Below are 22,312 nucleotides of genomic sequence, written 5' to 3' on the forward strand. Positions count from 1 at the left end.
GCCTCTGGCTCCTCTCCTGCGGTCTGGAGCTTTTTTTTTTCATTGTTTTTGTCGTTTGGTTTTTTTTTGGAAGTTTTAGGAATTATAGTAAATGGTTGAAATTCTACACAGTGAGTATCGCAGTGACCAGAAATATATAAAAAAAAGATGTTTAGAAAAGGCAGCCGCGCTTCATTCTGCGAGGAGGTTAAAGGGCGGCCAGAGTTCTCGTCAAATGTATGCAGCGTTTTCATCCGCATGCTCCCAGTTGTCAGTCAGCGGATATTGAGGAGCTGGCGGGATCTTCTAAGACGCTAGTGGAAAATGCGGCACGAGTATCACTGAAACCTAAAATGTTTGGTTCTGACTTACACCAGGAATTTACATTCTGCAATTCCACAAAGACAACAAAGCAGGGGGGTAAAAATGATGCCAGTACGTCTGCTAAGTTTTGCAACTGAAGAAAACATCTATCTATATAATTGTCTTATCCCGTCTGTCTGTCTGTCTTTCTGTCTGTCTGTCTGTCCTGGAAATCCCGGGTCGCTGATTGGTCCGGCCGCGGCCAATCAGCGACGCGGAATTTCAGAAAAACATGGCGGCCGTTATTATATAGGGGGGATGTGACAGCCTGCATGGGGCATTATATGGGGGGAGAGGTGACATCCTGCATGGGCCATTATATGGGGGGAGAGGGGACATCCTACATGGGGCATTATATGGGGGAGAGGTGACATCCTGCATAGGGCATTATATAGGGGAGAGGTGACATCCTACATGGGGCATTATATGGGGGAGAGGTGACATCCTGCATGGGGTATTATATAGGGGGGATGTGACATCCTGCATGGGGTATTATATAGGGGGGATGTGACAGCCTTCATGGGGCATTATATGGGGGGAGAGGTGACATCCTGCATGGCCCATTATATGGGGGGAGAGGTGACATCCTACGTGGGGCATTATATGGGGGAGAGGTGACATCCTGCATGGGGTATTATATAGGGGGGATGTGACAGCCTGCATGGGGCATTATATGGGGTGAGAGGTGACATCCTACATGGGGCATTATATGGGGGAACAAGTGACCTCCTGCATGGGGCATTATATGGGGGAACAAGTGACATCCTGCATGGGGTATTATATAGGGGGGATGTGACTTCCTGCATGGGGCATTATAAAGGAGGGTCGGGAGACATATGCTAGAATACCCGATGAGTTAGAATCGGGTCACCATCTAGTATTGTATATGGGTGTGCTGGGTCTTGTAGTTGCCTACACAGAGCGACTTCTCCTTTATAGGAAATGTGCTGTCACATTCACATCTTGAGTGACTTACTACGTTGCGTCGGCGTCTTCCAAGGTAACCCGCAGTGAATATTTTCCATTCGATGCTTAATCCACTTAACAAGATTTGTGGGAGATTATGTCAGTCTGACAGGAGATATTGTGATGGGAAGACACGGATCCCGGTTGCATCACAGCGTTCGCAAGCATCTAGATTTCCTGCATTCTTATTAATGGTGATAATGTCCAAGTAATGGTCATAAATAATTTTAGCAATGAAAAGCCAGAAGGCGAGAATTGCAAGGAGACGGCTGTCCAGGAATGACTGACAGGCCACGGAGACTGATAGACACGGCCCCGGGAGCACCCGCAGATCACTTGCTATACAAGCAGAGGATCGAGGAGATGGATCAGGTCCATTCTGCTTGCAGAAGAGAGACTGTTCTTTCCACATCAGGCGGAACATCAAGGCTGCAGCTGATCAGTGGCCAGTGATTGGCTGCAGTGGTCATGTGACACTCCCTACCATCAGCAATGCACAGGAGCGGTGTGGTCCGGTGGGTGAGTACCTGCTTTTCTGCTTATACCCCTTGTGTTCTGCATTTGGGGGCACAGATCAGCTGTGAGGATTAGATTGGGGCGCTGCTATCTGAGTAATTTGGTATTCAGCATAATCCATTTATCGTCCTCCTTATATGATCCTCTTGTTCATTCACTGATTAATAGGCCTCTACATCTCTCTTCAATCTGCTCCATCTGCAGACGCATGTAGCGAAGTGTGATAACGCCCAAAGTCATAACATCCTTCTATACTTTCTAAGTTGATTTCATGACATTTTTTGTCTTGTAGATGTGATACAAAGGGAAAGAGCTGTAATACCAGTCCATAAGCCAGAAGTCCAGGCCGTGTGAATACATGGGATGCTGACATTCAGGTGGGGTGTACTGCATGCTCTACTCCACCTGCAGAGGGCGCTCCGCACACATTGGGGCTGCAGTGGGAAAACAAGAGTTGATTTCAGCTCCCGGCCAAAATTATCTCACATAAACAGGCATGATAGCTCATGTCACAGCGGGATCACAACTGGCGGCTCCCAAACCACAGGCCCAATGGTGGGATACTTCACCCCTGCGTCACTGCCCCGGAGGAGGTCACTTCAGCTGCCAAATACACTGTGAAAGTGATCACATCATCTTAATGTAAATGTGCCCAAACACTACAGATGTAAGCTGGCCGACTATCTAATGTGTATCCCGCCCCTCCTTGGATGACAAATGTCGGGTAACGAAGGACTCAGCATGATGGATTATAACAAGCCCACAATAATGTGGCCCCATAGGAGGTGAAGCGGACTGACACTGTTCACATTATGTCCGGAGGCCTCGCTACCTGATGAAATTCAGCTGCCGGATATCTAAGTTGTATGGCCACTAGATAAGGGACATATACCAGGATGGGGGATATATACAGTGCTGCTCACCATTATTAGCACCCCTTCATTTTTTTCATAGACTGTACAATATCTTCAGAAATAAATGGAAATGTACCAAAGTTATATCCTCAGGATTTTTTAATTAGTGACCCAAAGTTATACAACAATAAAACATTGTTTTTCAACTTTCATGTTGCAATTTCAAAGAACAAACAGAATAAGCAGCATGTGCAGCAATAAAGGCCCCTAATTAATACTTGGTTGCCCCCCTAATTAATACTTGGTTGCCCCCCTAATTAATACTTGGTTGCCCTCCTAATTAATACTTGGTTGCCCCCCTAATTAATACTTGATTGCCCTTCTAATTAATACTTGGTTGCCCCCCTAATTAACACTTGGTTGCCCCCCTAATTAATACTTGGTTGCCCTCCTAATTAATACTTGGTTGCCCTCCTAATTAATACTTGGTTGCCCTCCTAATTAATACTTGGTTGCCCTCCTAATTAATACTTGATTGCCCTCCTAATTAATACTTGGTTGCCCCCCTAATTAATACTTGATTGCCCTAATTAATACTTGGTTGCCCTCCTAATTAATACTTGATTGCCCTCCTAATTAATACTTGGTTGCCCTAATTAATACTTGGTGGCCCCTAATTAATACTTGGTTGCCCTCCTAATTAATACTTGGTTGCCCCCCTAATTAATACTTGGTGGCCCCTAATTAATACTTGGTTGCCCCCCTAATTAATACTTGGTGGCCCCTAATTAATACTTGGTTGCCCTCCTAATTAATACTTGGTGGCCCCTAATTAATACTTGGTTGCCCTCCTAATTAATACTTGGTGGCCCCTAATTAATACTTGGTTGCCCCCCTAATTAATACTTGGTTGCCCCCCTAATTAATACTTGGTTGCCCCCCTAATTAATACTTGGTTGCCCCCCCTTTGTCATTGCTGGCAGCCTCCACACGTTTCTTGTCGCCATCTATAAGCTTCTTGCTCTTCTCAGCTGCAGTTTTCTCCCATCATCCTTTGCGGTTTGTTCAGGTTCTTGAATGTTTGCAGGTTCTTTTTTCCCAATGGCAGATTTCAGCTCATCCCAAAGATTTTCAATGGGATTGAGGTCAGGACTCATTGCTGGACATTTTAAAACAGTCCATTTTTCTTTTTCAACCAGTCCTGTGTACTTTTGGATGTGTTGTTTGGGTCATTGTCTTGCTGGAGGACCCATGATCTTCTACTCAAACCAAGTATATTACACTGGGTAGGACATTTTGCTTTAAAATCTCTTGATAATTCTCTGATTCCATGATTCATGTGATACGGTCAAGACCTCCAGTACCAGACGCAGCAAAGCAACCCCGCAGCATTATGGATCCTTCACCATGCTTAACTGTTGGTAAGGTGTTATTTTCCTTATAAGCTTCATTGTGCAGTCTGTAAATAAACTGTTGCTTTGCATTGCCAAAAAACTCTATTTTTGTTTCATCTATCCACAGAACATTTTCCCAGAAGGATTGTGGTTTGTCAAGGTACTCTTTGGCAAAGATCAGTTTTTCCTTTTTATGTCTTTTCTTCAGCAATGGTTTCTTACTGGGCCTTCACCCACAAAGCTCTGCTTGGTTTAGGGTGCGGCGTATGGTACTTGTTGAAACCATGACCCCAGACTGTTCCAGGTTGGCCTTCAGGTCTTTGAATATTTGATGTGGTGTTTTTTCCACCATTTACACCAACCTTACAAAGACATCTCTTGTCAATTTTCCTCTTTCCCCCACGTCTAGGGAGGTTCTTGATGGTTCCATGCTTGGCAAACTGCTTAATAACATTGTGCACTGTTGAAACTGGGATACCAAGGTCTTTGGAGATGGCCTGATACCCTTTGGAAGTCTTGTGTTTGCTAATAATAGCAGTTCTGATATCCTCAGACAGTTCCTTTGTCTTCACCATTGTGACAAAGGAACAGGGCCTACCATGTGGCTTTTTAAAACACTGAAGCAATCATTCATTGGCTAATTCATGTCACATGGGCACCAACAATTAATCACAGGAGAATCTCTTTTGTGATTTAACACAGGCGAGTCACAATGTGCTTCCATAGTAAATTAATGTAAAGGTGCCAATACCAGTGACCGCGGCTTTAGGTTTTTCTATTTTTCCCTCCATTGTTTCATTTGATTGATTGATTTTGATTCATTTTTTTTGTTCAGGAGATATTCCACATTATGTACTTACACTTCATGGGTGCCAATAACGATGAGCAGGACTGTATACCAGGATGAGGGACATATATAAATAAATATACAATCAGGATGGGGGGGGGGGGACCCAGTCCAAATTTTGCACCGGGGCCCATCAGATTCTAGTTACGCCACTGTTGGCACATATACCCGTCTGATAGCGCACAGTCTAACACTCGGATGATACGAGACCTTCAGATCCAGTGACTCTAATAACCCGGAGATTGTAACAATGAACATTTCACGTATTTCCATTTCAGTCTCCTGGAATTAAATCACATTGAATTTTTCCATTAAAATCAGATTTTGGCTTCCGATGCTGAAGATACAGTGGTTATTCTGTGCAGCCAAAAGTCCGGTGCAGGGAATAAATTCTGCTCCCCTTGTATCTGGGAAAGGCTCCAAATTGCTGCTTTCAATATAGGATGTTCAGCTCTTCCACAACTCAGCAGACCGAGGACGAAGCAAGTAAACAGCGGGATCCTGCACGAAACGTATCAGCAAGGAGGTGATGGCGGTCACCTGTGCTCATAATGCTGAAATGTGGTCAGGAGGACGTAGCGCCGTCACGTCCTAGCACCATCGCCCGCGATAATGACGTACACTGACTGTAGATAAATTCAGCTTCTGGCAATATACCTATAAGCTGGTGATCAATTAATACTCTGGAGAGGAAACTGTCAGCAAGCGTTCAACGACGCAAAGGAAATGGCAAATGACATTACACTTACATTGTGCCCACTGAGACCGCCGCTGCCGCCTCCTTCAGAGTGAGATGATCTTTGTAAATGAGCGGAACTAATCTACCAACCCTGAATTCTCTAATATTGTGACCAGCAGAAACATATAATATCTCATATTGTGCCCGGCGGCCGCTCACCTGTGGCATTGTACGATGAATTCGATGGCGTTCGTCTGGAGAAGCTCTTCACTGCCAGGCTTTGCCCTCTCTGTTTCCTGCGCCAGGCTGTGCGGCACTTAGAATCGATGCTCTGTTTGATCCTATACCAATCCGATTCTGTAATTCTGAACTTGTGGAAAAGGTGACCTGCGATGAGAAAGAACAAAACTGTAACACGCCGTCATCTGTACCGAACAAGGGGCAAACATGAGAGGAGATGTCGAAGAATGTCTAAGACTGGGAATACACGGCATTGGTTGTGACACAGGTAATGTGGCCAAAGATCACTGTATGGCATAATGCAAGTCAATGGGGTCATGGCATAATGCAAGTCAATGGGGTCATGGCATAATGCAAGTCAATGGGGTCATGGCATAATGCAAGTGATTGGGGTCATGGCATAATGCAAGTGAATGGGGTCATGGCATAATGCAAGTCAATGGGGTCATGGCATAATGCAAGTGATTGGGGTCATGGCATAATGCAAGTGAATGGGGTCATGGCATAATGCAAGTGAATGCGGTCATGGCATAATGCAAGTCAATGGGGTCATGGCATAATGCAAGTGATTGGGGTCATGGCATAATGCAAGTGAATGGGGTCATGGCATAATGCAAGTGAATGGGGTCATGGCATAATGCAAGTCAATGGGGTCATGGCATAATGCAAGTCAATGGGGTCATGGCATAACGAATGACATAATGCAAGTGAATGGGGTCATGGCATAATGCAAGTGAATGGGGTCATGGCATAATGCAAGTCAATGGGGTCATGGCATAACGAATGACATAATGCAAGTGAATGGGGTCATGGCATAATGCAAGTCAATGGGTTCATGGCATAATGCATGGCATAATGCAAGTCAATGGGGTCATGGCATAATGCAAGTCAATGGGGTCATGGCATAACGAATGACATAATGCAAGTGAATGGGGTCATGGCATAATGCAAGTCAATGGGGTCATGGCATAATGCATGGCATAATGCAAGTCAATGGGGTCATGGCATAATGCATGGCATAATGCAAGTGAATAAGGTCATGGCATAATGCATGGCATAATGCAAGTGAATGGGGTCATGGCATAATGCAAGTGAATGGGGTCATGACATAATGCAAGTGAATGGGGTCATGGCATAATGCAAGTGAATGGGGTCATGGCATAATGCATAACATAATGCAAGTCAATGGGGTCATGGCATAATGCATGGCATAATGCAAGTGAATAGGGTCATGGCATAATGCAAATGAATGGGGTGTCGTTGCAGTTGGACCTTTCATGTCGGGCTTGTCATGATCCCATATACCTGTATTATGCTGCAATGTAGCATGTAGAGATGTTTGGCTGCGTGACCTGTGTCAGGGCCACAGTCTCCATGTAGCCCCTGCCTGAAACAGCAAGAGCAATGGTTCAATGAGCCAAAGTTATAACACCATTGCAAGCAACCTCAGACTCCCGCCGACACGTAGCAGGAATCGCCTGAAATAATGAATGTGCAAGGTCTCCACCATTACAGTTTTGAGTAAGGTAATTCGCAGCGCTCGCCATCTTATAGCAAGTGACGCGGCCGATCTCCCTTCCCCCGACCCCTTTGTAGCAGCACACCGTCCCAGCACCACAAGGGCGTGTAGCCGTGAAACCTGCTGAAATAAACTACAGCTTCTGACAGCTCACTCCTTGGCAGCCTGGAGGCATATTCTTAAATCATCCGGGTTTTTGGGATCTTTACGCTGTTTCTTTGGAAGCTTTAAACATTTTGCCTGCTAAAGGTACCGTGCTGGTAAATGTTACATCCTAAGCGCCAAAACAAATGGAAAAGGAGAAAGCAAAAGCTGCTATTAAGGATGAAGAGATGGAACTAGAAAGTGCGTTCAGCCCCCTGTGCTCAGCACAACGGCCGCAGTTAAATCGCGTGGGGCCGACTTACTGGAAGATCATTCTTGGTCTAAAACTAGTCGTAATACTCTAAAGCTCAACTGCAGTAGATCTGTCATGAACTCTCTGTGCCAGTGGCCACAAATCTGATAGAAAACTACAACTCATGTCACGTCACGTCCAATGTGCCGCAGGTCAACACGCCATCGGGACAAGACGTTCCTGGTGGCTCTAAGAGAAGAGAAACACAGAAGGACTTCTGAATGGGAATGAGGGGTTCAGGAGCGCCCAAAACCCTCAATTGTCATCTTAATGTTTGGAATAAAATTTAGGCTTTTTTTTTTTTTTTCTACTACAGAAAACCTGCAACAGATGAGTATATGGGAACATGCTCTTAAAGGCCATACTATTGCAAATACAGAGGAATAAATGTATATAGAAACCAATGAGATGATAAAAAGAAAGCACTCCTACACAAATAAGAAAGCACTCCTACACAAATAAGAAAGCACTCCTACACAAATAAGAAAGCACTCCTACACAAATAAGAAAGCACTCCTACACAAATAAGAAAGCACTCCTACACAAATAAGAAAGCACTCCTACACAAATAAGAAAGCACTCCTACACAAATAAGAAAGCACTCCTACACAAGGAAAAAGGAAAAAAAAAAAAGAATACAAGTATGTTCCAGAACAATGTATCGCCAGTTGTTACAATCTGCTGCAGATTAATACAGTGTATCTTATTGCAGATACTAATGCAAGATAACAAGGGAAGGAACTCTCCAGCTTCCTGCGAATTAAAACCAAAATTGTAAGGGATTAATGTAGTAGGATTACTATCCTGGGACCTGGTGGGATTGATCCCTAGCCTTTACCACGTAGTAAAAAGTAAATTTCAGTCTTCCCATCTCAGTACAGTCCCAATCACGAGAACGACTCCACCTGAACCAACTACATAACGACGGATAAATAAGAGCAACCATCGGACAAACATCATCGCTGGTTATATAAGAGTCTGGGAAAGGGCTCAATGGATTCCAGCCCCTTTTTTTTTAAGACCCTAAACCAACCGTGTCCCTTTTATTTCATGGTAAACGAGATTCATTCCTCAAATCCCACCAGGACAGTAAATTAATAAGAAGGGCTTAAGCGGCTCTAACAAGGATCATGACAACATATATAAATGCTTTATGGGCTGTAACATCACACGATTAGCAGCGCATGTTTCGCTCATTAAACATTCATATTTGGACGTGGGGAGGGGATGGCAGATACGCTTTACACCCCGGATCGTCTTCTCTTACAATCCCCATAATTGGCCACAATTATCTTTGGTTTCAGTGATATGAAATCATAAAATACGTTGCTTGTTGATTCTGAAAGTTGTATTATAAGAAACAGGCTTTGAGCATTAGACTGTTCCACATTATCCGCAGAACTGAAATCTTCACTAACATGACAAGAGCCTGGAAAGAAAGTAACAACTAAACTGTTCCCATCTTATCAAGATATAGGTCCGGCCAAACTAACCTCCTGCCAGCTGGGCCTGTTTCCACTCGCTGCATTCACCCCAAGCTGGTGACATTTGATATTTCTGGGGTGGTCGGATCCAGGTGCCTTCAGATATTACTTATCACAGCCAATAACGGTGACCATGAGACAATGCCATGTATACAAGAGAGGAGCGGTCTGCTGCGGTGACGGCAGAGAGCTGGATGAATCCATCCTGCTCGTCCTATTCTGGAGTATCTGTATATTCAGAATAAGCGGCTGTGTGGACATGAGGGATAACACTGATTCTGACCATTATAGGACTTGTTTCTTACATTTTCTGCAGTTTCCCTTTTCCAGGCTTTATGGATAATTCTCAGTTGTCTCAGAGCTGGTGGGTTATGGAAGGCTGTTATGATGACTCCATACACAGCACACAGACATGGAGGGAATCCTGCTCTCTTGTCTCTATATAAGAAATGTTCAGAAGAAGCAGCAGCAGCATGGAGGACATTATACTGAGCAGTGTGGCTGTGAGTCCAGCACTGGGGTAAGATAAACCACTAGAAAACAACAGCCCTCTATCTCTCCTTTTCTCTGATCCCCCCCTTCTTTATAGAGAAGCTGTAATCTGATCCCACAGGAATAATGGGGTAAAACCACACCTGGCCCAATAGCTGGAGGGGTGCACAACTTCAACGGGGTACATGTCCAAACCCACCAAGAAAGGAGTCCATATATCAAGTGAGAAGGCAGCACTCACGTTAAATGCAAAAAAAGTCATATATTGTGACAAAATGTTTCAGATACATCGTATCTTTTATTGAGCATCTATTCTGCATCTGGCTGTCTGTCTTCTCTTAAAAGGAATCTGTCAGCGATTTTTTTTATTATGTAATCTGAGAGCAGCATGATGTAGAGGCAGAGACTCTGATTCCAGCCATGTGTCACTTACTGGGCTGCTTCTTGTAGTTTAAAAAACGAACAAACAGTGTTTTATCAGCAGGATATTATCGTCATTACATGACTAGGGGGTCTCATACCTTCTAGTCCGGCTCGGTGTAACCCCGCCTCCACTACTGAGTGGCAGCTTTCTGTCAATATACAGTGTACACAGAAAGCAGCCAATCAGTGGTGCGGGTGGAGTTATAGAGACTCAGCATTCTGAGCACTGCTAGATCTGTAGCAGAGAAAACAGGGATCGTATTAAAAAGACAGCAAGCAGCCCGGTAAGTGACACATCCCTGGAATCAGGGTCTCAGCCTCTACATCATGCTGCTCTCGGGATTCCACAGCAAAGAAACCCGGAGACAGATTCCTTTTTGAGCAGGACGGAGATTAGAAGCTTTCAGAATGGATGACAGTTTCAGGAGGGAGGGGAAGAAGAAGGGGCTCATAAGTGGAGAAGCAAAAACATTTATCTGATCAGATATTTTACACAGTTTCTTATAATCGCTGGTACGATTCATTTATATATATATATGGTTTGTTAAAATGACAATTACCGTTTGATTGCTGCAAAGACAAAGGGTCTTCGGGCTCATGAACACTGGCACGGAGCCGACGGAGGCCATGCTTCTCCAGGGGAATACCTACTTACAGTAGTGTCCGATGGAGTACACCATCCACATAAAATTATAGACATCTGGAATACAGTAGAGGCCTCATGCATCTCTATGGAAGCCCCTTTAGTGCGCAAACCTATAATAATCGGGGAATGCATGAGCCTTAAATCTGTCACCCATATTTTATGCTTCACTTCCATGTACCAATGATGGACTAACATGAGCAGGATCGAAAGTGCTAATGAATGCCTGCTCCGTAGTAATACATAAACTATGTATATATATATATATATATATATATATATATATATATATATATATATATATATATATATATATATATATATATATATATATATATATATAGTGGTAATGTAATAACACATTGTCATTTGATAAAAGCTCTCATTTCCTCAGTGTTGCAGCTCAGCGGTACCTGGCATTAATGACGATTTCCATTATCTAACGCCATTTCCAGATTGTCTGGCCTTATTTCTGGGCTCAATTAGGCAGCAGACAGGGAGGGGGACGATGTGCAGGGAAAGGTCAGGCTTGATATATGTAGAAAGAATGAGGATGTTTGATAGGTGGATGGGGACATCATTACTGAGCCCCGGGGGGCGCTGCAGCTGTAAACAAACCAGCGAGGCTTCACACGCTCGGTATACACAGAAGAATAAGCCTGTTCTGGCCTCTGTGGGGTTACGAGCGCTCCCATCACTTCATTACAGGTCCGACCAGCAAACATTGGCTTATAGTATTTCACTCCCCAAGCGCCGTCCAACTTCTGTCATGGTCGCTCGTGCTCAGACCCACACGATGATTGCCGGCCCTCCCATATAATGACCTAAGATAATAATAAACACGCGGCTTACAACAGACCGCCTATCACCAGCAGTCGGCAGAGGAAGCAGCGTGCAATTATTAAGGTATTTTCAGGAATTAATCTCATTTATTGCGCAGTCGAAGCATCAATGTCTCAGGTCTCTGCTTAATGAGAAATGTTATTAGCTTGCAGAGGATGAGAATCTGTTGTTGCTCATTTATGGTGTTTTCTTCTCTTTTAAAGGGCTGGCGTATAAAATGCGCCCATAGCGGTCCATACAAAGAAAAAAAAAAGAAGACAGACAGTCATGTGCAGGACCCTGCCATTCCTCTGCACTGCTTCGCATATCCTCAACCGGTCTCTACGGGAGAAGAAAAGTCATGTTACCACTGCAAACAATCAGTGGCCAAAGACAGGTCGCAGCTGTCACATTACATCTGAGCTAGAGAGTTGGCAGTGATTACCGATTGGCTGCAGTGCTCACATGACATCCCCCACCAAATGAGGAAGGAGGACAGAGAAGCAATGCAGAGGGGGTTTCTTTTTGGCAAGATGTTTTCTTATTGCATGTCATACCGGCCATGTTTTCCAGGGCCCGTCCAATAAATTGCTGCTGCATGAGTTAGTAATATACGGGAAGAACGCCCCCCCGTAATACAGCTGGTAACTGTTCCTGGCATGGTCCAGGCAGACGGTCGTACCCAGGAGACGGTTGAGCCCGCAGCCGATATCGGGACAGTCATTACTCGGCTGCTTGGACAGGAGACAACATTTCGGTTATACAATTACAGTAAAATTGACCACAACTGCGCAGGATTTTATTGGGCCAAAAATGGGATTCACTGGGATTTAATCAGAGGATTATCACTTCACAAACAAACGGCCCCAAGCTCAGTCTATAGTGAAGTATCATCAACGGGGAATGAAAGCTGTACAGAAAAAGTGCAAAGAGACGGAGCCGACGATATTGTGAGCCACGTAGGAAAACACACGTGACAGAAAAGGTTATTGGTTTAGTCTTCTCGCCAATAAGCTATGAACTACAGGAATAATATAGAATTAATGTTTCTTTGTTACGAGAATCACTGGCTAGTCTGAAAAATATTTAGATTTGAGAGTCCTCAGTGGTTGATGCCTTTTAATGGCTAACTGAAAAGATGGTAACAAATTGCAAGCTTTCAAGACAACTCGGGTCTCTTCATCAGGCATAGTATAAGATGGTAACAAATTGCAAGCTTTCCAGACTGCTCAGGTCTCTTCATCAGGCATAGTATAAGATGGTAACAAATTGCAAGCTTTCCAGACTACTCGGGTCTCTTCATCAGGCATAGTATAAGATGGTAACAAATTGCAAGCTTTCCAGACTACTCAGGTCTCTTCATCAGGCATAGTATATACTATGTACTATGTATAGTATCATACTATGCCTGATGAAGAGGCCTGAGTAGTCTCGAAAGCTTGCAATTTGTTACCATCTTTTCAGTTAGCCATTAAAAAGTATCAACCACTGAGGACTCTCAAATCGAAATATTTTTCTATCTACTGGCTAACACGGTACAAGAATATATATTTTCCCTATATCAACATGGCTAGTCTCATAATTTCATACAACGTTAAAGGAGTCGTCCAGCTGATAAGAATAGATATGACTGGTATAGAATTAAAAAGAAAGAAAACATCACTATTACCCCTCACCAATCCCCCGCAGCACTCGTTCTGATGCTTCCCTGGTCCTCGCTGGCTTAAATGAGGGCGCGTACTCATTCTTTTCCTATTTTATATCATTCAGATACCTTTTAGACTTATTTTTATCAGCTGGACAACAGGTTGGGAATTGCAATCAGCACCTGGACCCCCTGACGGTGTTATATGTGGAGCTTCCCTTAACATGGCCAGTAAGCAGAACATTGCTGTCGTCTACGACCAAGTGCAGGTTCTCCGGTGACATCGCAAAACCGCAGAAAAGATGCAGAGACAAAGAAGTGAGGACGACTCTACCACTAATGACACTTTTACTGTCCATGTGATGACCAGATCCACTCTGATAACACAAAACACATGGACTCTTCAGTCATTTGGTTGAGAATCAAACCTTGAAATCTACACACATATGTGAAATGCGGCGAGCCAGCCAATGCCTCAATGTATCCACCAAAGCGGGGAAGCTCTGCAAGCGATTAGCAAAGACAAAGGAATGATGGATGCAATTATGATCACTCTCACTTTATAATTACCAATGGTGTTGGGGTAAAGGCAGAGGCAATGCGGGTGAAGGTAAATTCTGCTGGCGTCAGAGAAAGTGACCCAGTGCCAAAAACCAAAAGAACACTAACCCTCAGACACTGCTAGAATCCAATAATGTCTTACCGAGGACCCGTCGTGTGCCATTAATATGTCATTTCTTTACCTGGTGTGAATGTCGCTGTCCTCGTGAATCCGGGGTTGTTTTTCATTTGTTTCTACGCCTCATCTTTCCTGGTTATAGATCTAGTCTCTTTTTGGCAAATGGGTGGAGTCTTCATCTCTTGTCTAGGACACACCCAGTTGGTTATAAAATTACTAAAATTTATATACAGGGAAGAAGGGGCCATATCTCAGGCACAGCAGCAATACACACAGGGGGAGCACAGATGGAAACAGATGCATTCCCTTTATTAGGGGGGGGTGTAAGGTTTGTTAGATAATAATCGGCCGGGTAAAACCCTTATCTTATAACAAGCTCCATTATTAAAATCCCACTTTGTAAGAAGCACAGACAAGTCAATCGAAGGCTAAAAATATTTGGCATTTGCATTGCAACGTGCAGAAGAGAGACTAACAGGATTTTAGCAGCTGTGTTATCCTGGACTTACGAGGACTAATGTGCACAAATACATATGCCGGATACATAAAGCACTGCACACTCCTTTGCACTTGATCTTTTCCACCGCCTATATATCGCCAAGAAGCCGCTTCCTAAAGCTAGAGACGGTAGTCCCATCCCGGAGCCATGAAGCAAGGTGCGGCTGTGATGAATCGTTCGCCCGTTGCCAACATGAGCGCAAGTTATTTGTCATTTTATTGAAGAGACTTGTAAACCCCAAGGTATCATTTCTGTCTGGCGGCAAATTACAATTCAAGCTGTGCAGCTTCATTCCACGGAAACTCTCACCGGGCGTCGAGCAATAAAACACCGAATGTGAAGAGCGCGGCCTCCGGGCGATGAGACGGCCACTAAATCTACATCACGTTGTGCATCATTAATGGAGTTGCTGTTATTTCAGACTTGTACAATTTTGGATAATTTGGTGTTAAACTTATGACTATAATCATTTCTCAGATTTAAAAAAAAAAACAACAATTCTATTACTTTTTGCAACTTTTTAAAAAAATCAAAGTAGATCTGGCATCATGCACCGTCTCACCAAGCCAAATTTTCAAGAGTGTTGAGCGCGGTGTAACCATCCAATATTGTACAGTCAGGGCTCAGTTTTATTCATGAAAATATTTTTATAGGAAGTTGGATTAAAAAAAAATAAATAAAAAAAATGCCCATTCACAGAAATGGTGAGGCGACAGCACAGAGGAAATGATTGGTAACACCAAAGAACAAATCTACAGATATTAAGCTTTACAGCAACGATATAAAACCGTTCCCAACAATGACGACTCTTACTGAAGTGCCTTATACGGGGACGGTTTGGCTTTACCGATTATTTAATATCCTATTGAACATGACAAAGCCTAAAGAGACATCTTAAAAGGAAAAACAATGGAAAAAGCAATGTGCGAATGGCCGGCAGTCACAGAAGGCTCGGACTAAGCCTGTAAGATTCCAGCCTCACTCCTTCCTACACAAGCCGGGAATGTCTCTACAGATTCCACCTTTTAATAAGAGGATAAGTCGTTTTTTGAGTCAGAGATAAATAGGCATTGACTGAGGCACCTACAAGACAAACAGAAGTGTGTGCACATGCAGATTCTTATTTATACAGTTACATATTTTATTAAATGCTCCCTAGACATCCTGTTACATAAGCCCTTTCCAGAGCATCTCAGAAATCCATCTGGATGGCAAGAAACCTTCACACCGGACGCCAAGACAAACAAGGCTATGAATCACCAACAAGACTTTCAGCTCCTCCAAGGGTCCTTGTGGCTTTGTAAATGAAGGTTCTTGAAAGAAGCTTAAATAGGACATTTCACCTAAGTGTTGTAACTCTAAAGCTTCTTCCTGAAGGAATGAAGACGACTGACCCCGTGTGATGATCTGGAATCCAGCAACCTTCATATATCTGGGAATCCATACCAAAAAGTGCCAACATCTGCAGCACAGAGCGCGCGATTCAGAGAACTATGTGTAAGCTAATGAGACAAGAACCAAGTATATATACTCTGCTCAAAAAATAAAGGGAAGACAAACCACAGAACATAACTCCAAGTAAATGAAACTTCTGTGAAATCAAACTGTCCACTTAGGAAGCAACACTGATTGACAATCAATTTCACATGCTGCTGTGCAAATGGAATAGACAATAGATGGAAATTATTGGCAATTCTCAAGACACCCTCAATAAAGGAGTGGTTCTGCAGGTGGGGACCACAGACCACATCTCAGTACCAATGCTTTCTGGCTTATGTTTTGGTCACTTTTGAATGTTGGTTGTGCTTTCACACTCGTGGTAGCATGAGACTGACTCTACAACCCACAGAAGTTGCTCAGGTAGTGCAGCTCATCCAGGATGGCACATCAATGCAAGCTGTGGCAAGAAGGTTTGCTGTGTCTGTCAGCGTAGTGTCCAGAGGCTGAAGGCGCTACCAGGAGACAGGCCAGTACACCAGGAGACGTGGAGGGGGCCGTAGGAGGGCAACAACCTAGCAGCAGGACCGCTACCTCCGCCTTTGTGCAAGGAGGTACAGGAGGAACACTGCCAGAGCCCTGAAAAATGACCTCCAGCAGGCCACAAATGTGCATGTGCCTGCACAAACGGTTATAAACCGACTCCGTGAGGGTGGTATGAGGGCCCGATGTCCACAGATGGGAGTTGTGCTCACAGCCCAACACCATGCAGGACGCTTGGCATTTGCCACAGAACACCAGGATTGGCAAAGTCGCCACTGGCGCCCTGTGCTCTTCACAGATGAAAACAGGTTCACACTGAGCACATGTGACAGAGGTGACAGAGTCTGGAGACGCCGTGGAGAGCGATCTGCCGCCTGCAATATCCTTCAGCATGACCGGGTGGGCAGTGGGTCACTAATGGTGTGGGGTGGCATTTCTTTGGAGGGCCACACAGCCCTCCATGTGCTCGCCAGAGGTAGCCTGACTGCCATTAGGTACCAAGATGAGATCCACGTGCCTGTATGACCTCCCTACAATGCCTGGGCATGCTCCTGATGAGGCTGAGTATTGTGTGTGGCCTCCACGTGCCTGTATGACCTCCCTACAACGCCTGGGCATGCTCCTGATGAGGCTGAGTATTGTGTGTGGCCTCCACGTGCCTGTATGACCTCCCTACAACGCCTGGGCATGCTCCTGATGAGGCTGAGTATTGTGTGTGGCCTCCACGTGCCTGTATGCCCTCCCTACAACGCCTGGGCATGCTCCTGATGAGGCTGAGTATTGTGTGTGGCCTCCAAGTGCCTGTATGACCTCCCTACAACGCCTGGGCATGCTCCTGATGAGGCTGAGTATTGTGTGTGGCCTCCACGTGCCTGTATGACCTCCCTACAACGCCTGGGCATGCTCCTGATGAGGCTGAGTATTGTGTGTGGCCTCCACGTGCCTGTATGACCTCCCTACAACGCCTGGGCATGCTCCTGATGAGGCTGAATATTGTGTGTGGCCTCCACGTGCCTGTATGACCTCCCTACAACGCCTGGGTATGCTCCTGATGAGGCTGAGTATTGTGTGTGGCCTCCACGTGCTTGTATGACCTCCCTACAACGCCTGGGCATGGTCCTGATGAGGCTGAGTATTGTGTGTGGCCTCCACGTGCCTGTATGACCTCCCTACAACGCCTGGGCATGCTCCTGATGAGGCTGAGTATTGTGTGTGGCCTCCACGTGCCTGTATGACCTCCCTACAACGCCTGGGCATGCTCCTGATGAGGCTGAGTATTGTGTGTGGCCTCCACGTGCCTGTATGACCTCCCTACAACGCCTGGGCATGCTCCTGATGAGGCTGAGTATTGTGTGTGGCCTCCACGTGCCTGTATGACCTCCCTACAACGCCTGGGCATGCTCCTGATGAGGGTGAGTATTGTGTGTGGCCTCCACGTGCCTGTATGACCTCCCTACAATGCCTGGGCATGCTCCTGATGAGGGTGAGTATTGTGTGTGGCCTCCACGTGCCTGTATGACCTCCCTTCAACGCCTGGGCATGCTCCTGATGAGGCTGAGTATTGTGTGTGGCCTCCACGTGCCTCTATGACCTCCCTACAACGCCTGGGCATGCTCCTGATGAGGCTGAGTATTGTGTGTGGCCTCCATGTGCCTGTATGACCTCCCTACAACGCCTGCGCATGCTCCGGATGAGGCTGAGTATTGTGTGTGGCCTCCACGTGCTTGTATGACCTCCCTACAACGCCTGGGCATGCTCCTGATGAGGCTGAGTATTGTGTCTGGCCTCCACGTGGCAGTATGACCTCCCTACAACGCCTGGGCATGCTCCTGATGAGGCTGAGTATTGTGTGTGGCCTCCACGTGCCTGTATGACCCCCCCTACAACGCCTGGGCATGCTCCTGATGAGGCTGAGTATTGTGTGTGGCCTCCACGTGCCTGTATGACCTCCCTACAATGCCTGGGCATGCTCCTGATGAGGCTGAGTATTGTGTGTGGCCTCCACGTGCCTGTATGACCTCCCTACAACGCCTGGTCATGCTCCTGATGAGGCTGAGTATTGTGTGTGGCCTCCACGTGCCTGTATGACCTCCCTACAACGCCTGGTCATGCTCCTGATGAGGCTGAGTATTGTGTGTGGCCTCCACGTGCCTGTATGACCTCCCTACAACGCCTGGGCATGCTCCTGATGAGGCTGAGTATTGTGTGTGGCCTCCACGTGCCTGTATGACCTCCCTACAACGCCTGGGCATGCTCCTGATGAGGCTGAGTATTGTGTGTGGCCTCCACGTGCCTGTATGACCTCCCTACAACGCCTGGGCATGCTCCTGATGAGGCTCAGTATTGTGTGTGGCCTCCACGTGCCTGTATGACCTCCCTACAATGCCTGGGCATGCTCCTGATGAGGCTGAGTATTGTGTGTGGCCTCCACGTGCCTGTATGACCTCCCTACAATGCCTGGGCATGCTCCTGATGAGGCTGAGTATTGTGTGTGGCCTCCACGTGCCTGTATGACCTCCCTTCAACGCCTGGGCATGCGCCTGATGAGGCTGAGTATTGTGTGTGGCCTCCACGTGCCTGTGTGACCTCCCTACAACGCCTGGGCATACTCCTGATGAGGCTGAGTATTGTGTGTGGCCTCCACGTGCCTGTGTGACCTCCCTACAACGCCTGGGCATGCTCCTGATAAGGGTGCCGATGGTCTCCTGTGGGATCTCCTCCCAGACCTGGACTAAAGCATCCGCCAACTCCTGGACAGTCTGTGGTGCAACGTTGGTGGATGGAGCGAGACATGATGTCCCAGATGTGCTCAATCGGATTCAGGTCTGGGGAACGGGCGGCCAGTCCATAGCTTCAATGCCTTCATCTTGCAGGAACTGCTGGCATACTCCAGCCACATGAGGTCTGGCATTGTCCTGCATTAGGAGGAACCCAGGGCCAACCGCACCAGCATATGGTCTCACAAGGGGTCTGAGGATCTCATCTCGGTACCTAATGGCAGTCAGGCTACCTCTGGCGAGCACATCACAGCCCTCCAAAGAAATGCCACCCCACACCATTACTGAGCCACTGCCAAACCGGCCATGCTGAAGGATGTTGCAGGCAGCAGATCGCTCTCCACGTCTGTCACATGTGCTCAGTGTGAACTTGCTTACATCTGTGAAGAGCACAAGGCGCCAGTGGCGACTTTGCCAATCCTGGTGTTCTGTGGCAAATGCCAAGTGTTCTGCACGGTGTTGGGCTTTGAGCACAACCCCCATCTGTGGACGTCGGGCCTTCATACCACCCTCATGGAGTCGGTTTCTAACCGTTTGTGCAGACACATGCACATTTGTGGCCTGCTGGAGGTCATTTTGCAGGGCTCTGGCAGTGCTCCTCCTGATCCTCCTTGCACAAAGGCGGAGGTAGCGGTCCTGCTGCTGGGTTGTTGCCCTCCTACGGCCCCCTCCACGTCTCCTGGTGTACTGGCCTGTCTCCTGGTAGCGCCTCCAGCCTCTGGACACTACGCTGACAGACGCAGCAAACCTTCTTGCCACAGCTCGCATTGATGTGCCATCCTGGATGAGCTGCACTACCTGAGCAACTTCTGTGGGTTGTAGAGTCCGCCTCATGCTACCACGAGTGTGAAAGCACAACCAACATTCAAAAGTGACCAAAACATCAGCCAGAAAGCATTGGTACTGAGATGTGGTCTGTGGTCCCCAGCTGCAGAACCACTCCTTTATTGAGGGTGTCTTGATAATTGCCAATAATTTCCATCTATTGTCTATTCCATTTGCATAACAGCATGTGAAATTGATTGTCAATCACTGTTGCTTCCTAAGTGGACAGTTTGATTTCACAGAAGTTTGATTTACTTGGAGTTATATTCTGTTGTTTAAGTGTTCCCTTTATTTTTTTGAGCAGTGCGTATATATATATATATATATATATATATATATATATATATATATATATATATATAAACACACACGTTTCATTGCATACATTTGGTAAATTCTAAAAACTTCATTTTTTCTGATTAAAGTACACTCTGCACCCCATCTTGACTGAAAAAAAAACAGAAATGTAGAAATTTTTGCAAATTTATTAAAAAAGAAAAACTGAAATATCAGATGGTCATAAGTATTCAGACCCTTTGCTCAGTATTGAGTAGAAGCACCCTGAGCTAGTACAGCCATAAGGCTGCGTGCCCACTATGCATTTTTTCTAGCGTTTTTGCCGCGGAATTTCCACAGCGAAAACGCTTAAAAAACGCTTGGTAATACGTGCCCCATGGTCCCGAATGATAATCCGCATGTGCACATGCTGCGGAAATTTCCGCTGCGGATTATCATTGCGGAAAAATACGCAGCATGTCCATTAATTTTGCGGACACGCAGCGTAATCGCCGACATTGACTTGCATTGGACAGCGTGACATCCGCATCAATGCATCTGCACATGCGGATATCACACGGTTCAATGTGCGGATGATACCCAGGTCTGGAGGAGAGGAGACTCTCCTCCAGACCCGGGTACCATAGAACCTGTAAAAAAAAGAATTTAAAATAAAAAATAAAGATTATACTCATCTTCTGGTGTCTTCCCGGTGTTTTCTCCCCTCCGTCTGGTCTGCTGCATGGCTCGCGGTGTTGTGAAGGACCTGCCATGACGTCATTGAGTCATGTGACCTGTCACATGACTCAATGACGTCACCGCAGGTCCTTCACACCACCGCGAGCCGCCCAAGACACCGGATGCAGCGGAGAAAACACCGGGAGGACATTGGAAGGTAAGTATAATCTTTTTTTTTATTTTTTACCATTCTTATTCATTTTTTTTTTTAACTAACTTGGTCACACTACTATAAATTCATGCCGGTTGCATGGATTTATAAAGTGTGAACAAGTTGTCAAGCACTTTTCCAAGTGATGCTAAAATCGCTTGGAAAAGTGCTTGATTACCCGCATGCAGAAATGCATGCAAAAACACTTGACAAACGCTTCTACTTGGCGAGAAAAACGCATGTAAAAACCGCATGCGTTTTTCCTGCCAGGGAGAAGCGGAAAAAATATGCAGCATTTCTGCATCGTGGGCACATAGCCTAAGTCTTCTTGGGAATGATGCAACAAGTTTTTCACACCTGGATTTGGGGATCCTCTGCCATTCTTCCTTGCAGATCCTCTCCAGTTCCGTCAGGTTGGATGGTGAACGTTGGTGGACAGCCATTTTCAGGTCTCTCCAGAGATGCTCAATTGGGTTTAGGTCAGGGCTCTGGCTGGGCCAGTCAAGAATGGTCACAGAGTTGTTCTGAAGCCACTCCTTTGTTATTTTAGCTGTGTGCTTAGGGTCATTGTCTTGTTGGAAGGTGAACCTTCGGCCAAGTCTGAGGTCCAGAGCACTCTGGAAGAGGTTTTCATTCAGGATATCTCTGTACTTGGCTGCATTCATGTTTCCTTCAATTGCAACCAGTCGTCCTGTCCCTGCAGCTGAAAAACACCCCCATAGCATGATGAAGCCACCACCATGTTTTACTGTTGGGATTGTATTGGGCAGGTGAGGAGCAGTGCCTGGTTTTCTCCACACATACCACTTAGAATTATCACCAAAAAGTTCTATCTTCGTCTCATCAAACCAGATAATCTTATTTCTCATAGTCTGGGAGTCCTTCATGTGTTTTTGAGCAAACTCTATGCGGACTTTCATATGTCTTGAACTGAGGAGAGGCTACCGTCGGGCCACTCTGACATAAAGGCCCGACTGGTGGAGGGCTGCAGTGATAGTTGACTTTGTGGAACTTTCTCCCATCTCCCTACTGCATCTCTGGAGCTCAGCCACAGTGATCTTGGGGTTCTTCTTTACCTCTCTCACCAAGGCTCTTCTCCCACGATTGCTCAGTTTGGCTGGACG

General features: G+C 45.8%; 1 protein-coding gene across 1 annotated transcript in view; it reads right to left on the minus strand.

Annotated features, from left to right (window-relative positions):
* BANP (BTG3 associated nuclear protein) overlaps positions 1–22,312 on the minus strand; it is a 433,716-nt gene that overhangs the window by 195,150 nt on the left and 216,254 nt on the right. Inside the window, exon 8 of the mRNA XM_073659719.1 lies at positions 5,818–5,985. Coding sequence (XP_073515820.1) covers positions 5,818–5,985 — 168 coding nt within the window. The remainder of the gene's footprint in view (positions 1–5,817; positions 5,986–22,312) is intronic.

This window comes from Phyllobates terribilis, unplaced genomic scaffold, assembly GCF_046119375.1.
Source record: "Phyllobates terribilis strain yellow unplaced genomic scaffold, ASM4611937v1 Scaffold_14__1_contigs__length_39327217, whole genome shotgun sequence".
NCBI classification, from domain to species: domain Eukaryota; kingdom Metazoa; phylum Chordata; class Amphibia; order Anura; family Dendrobatidae; genus Phyllobates; species Phyllobates terribilis.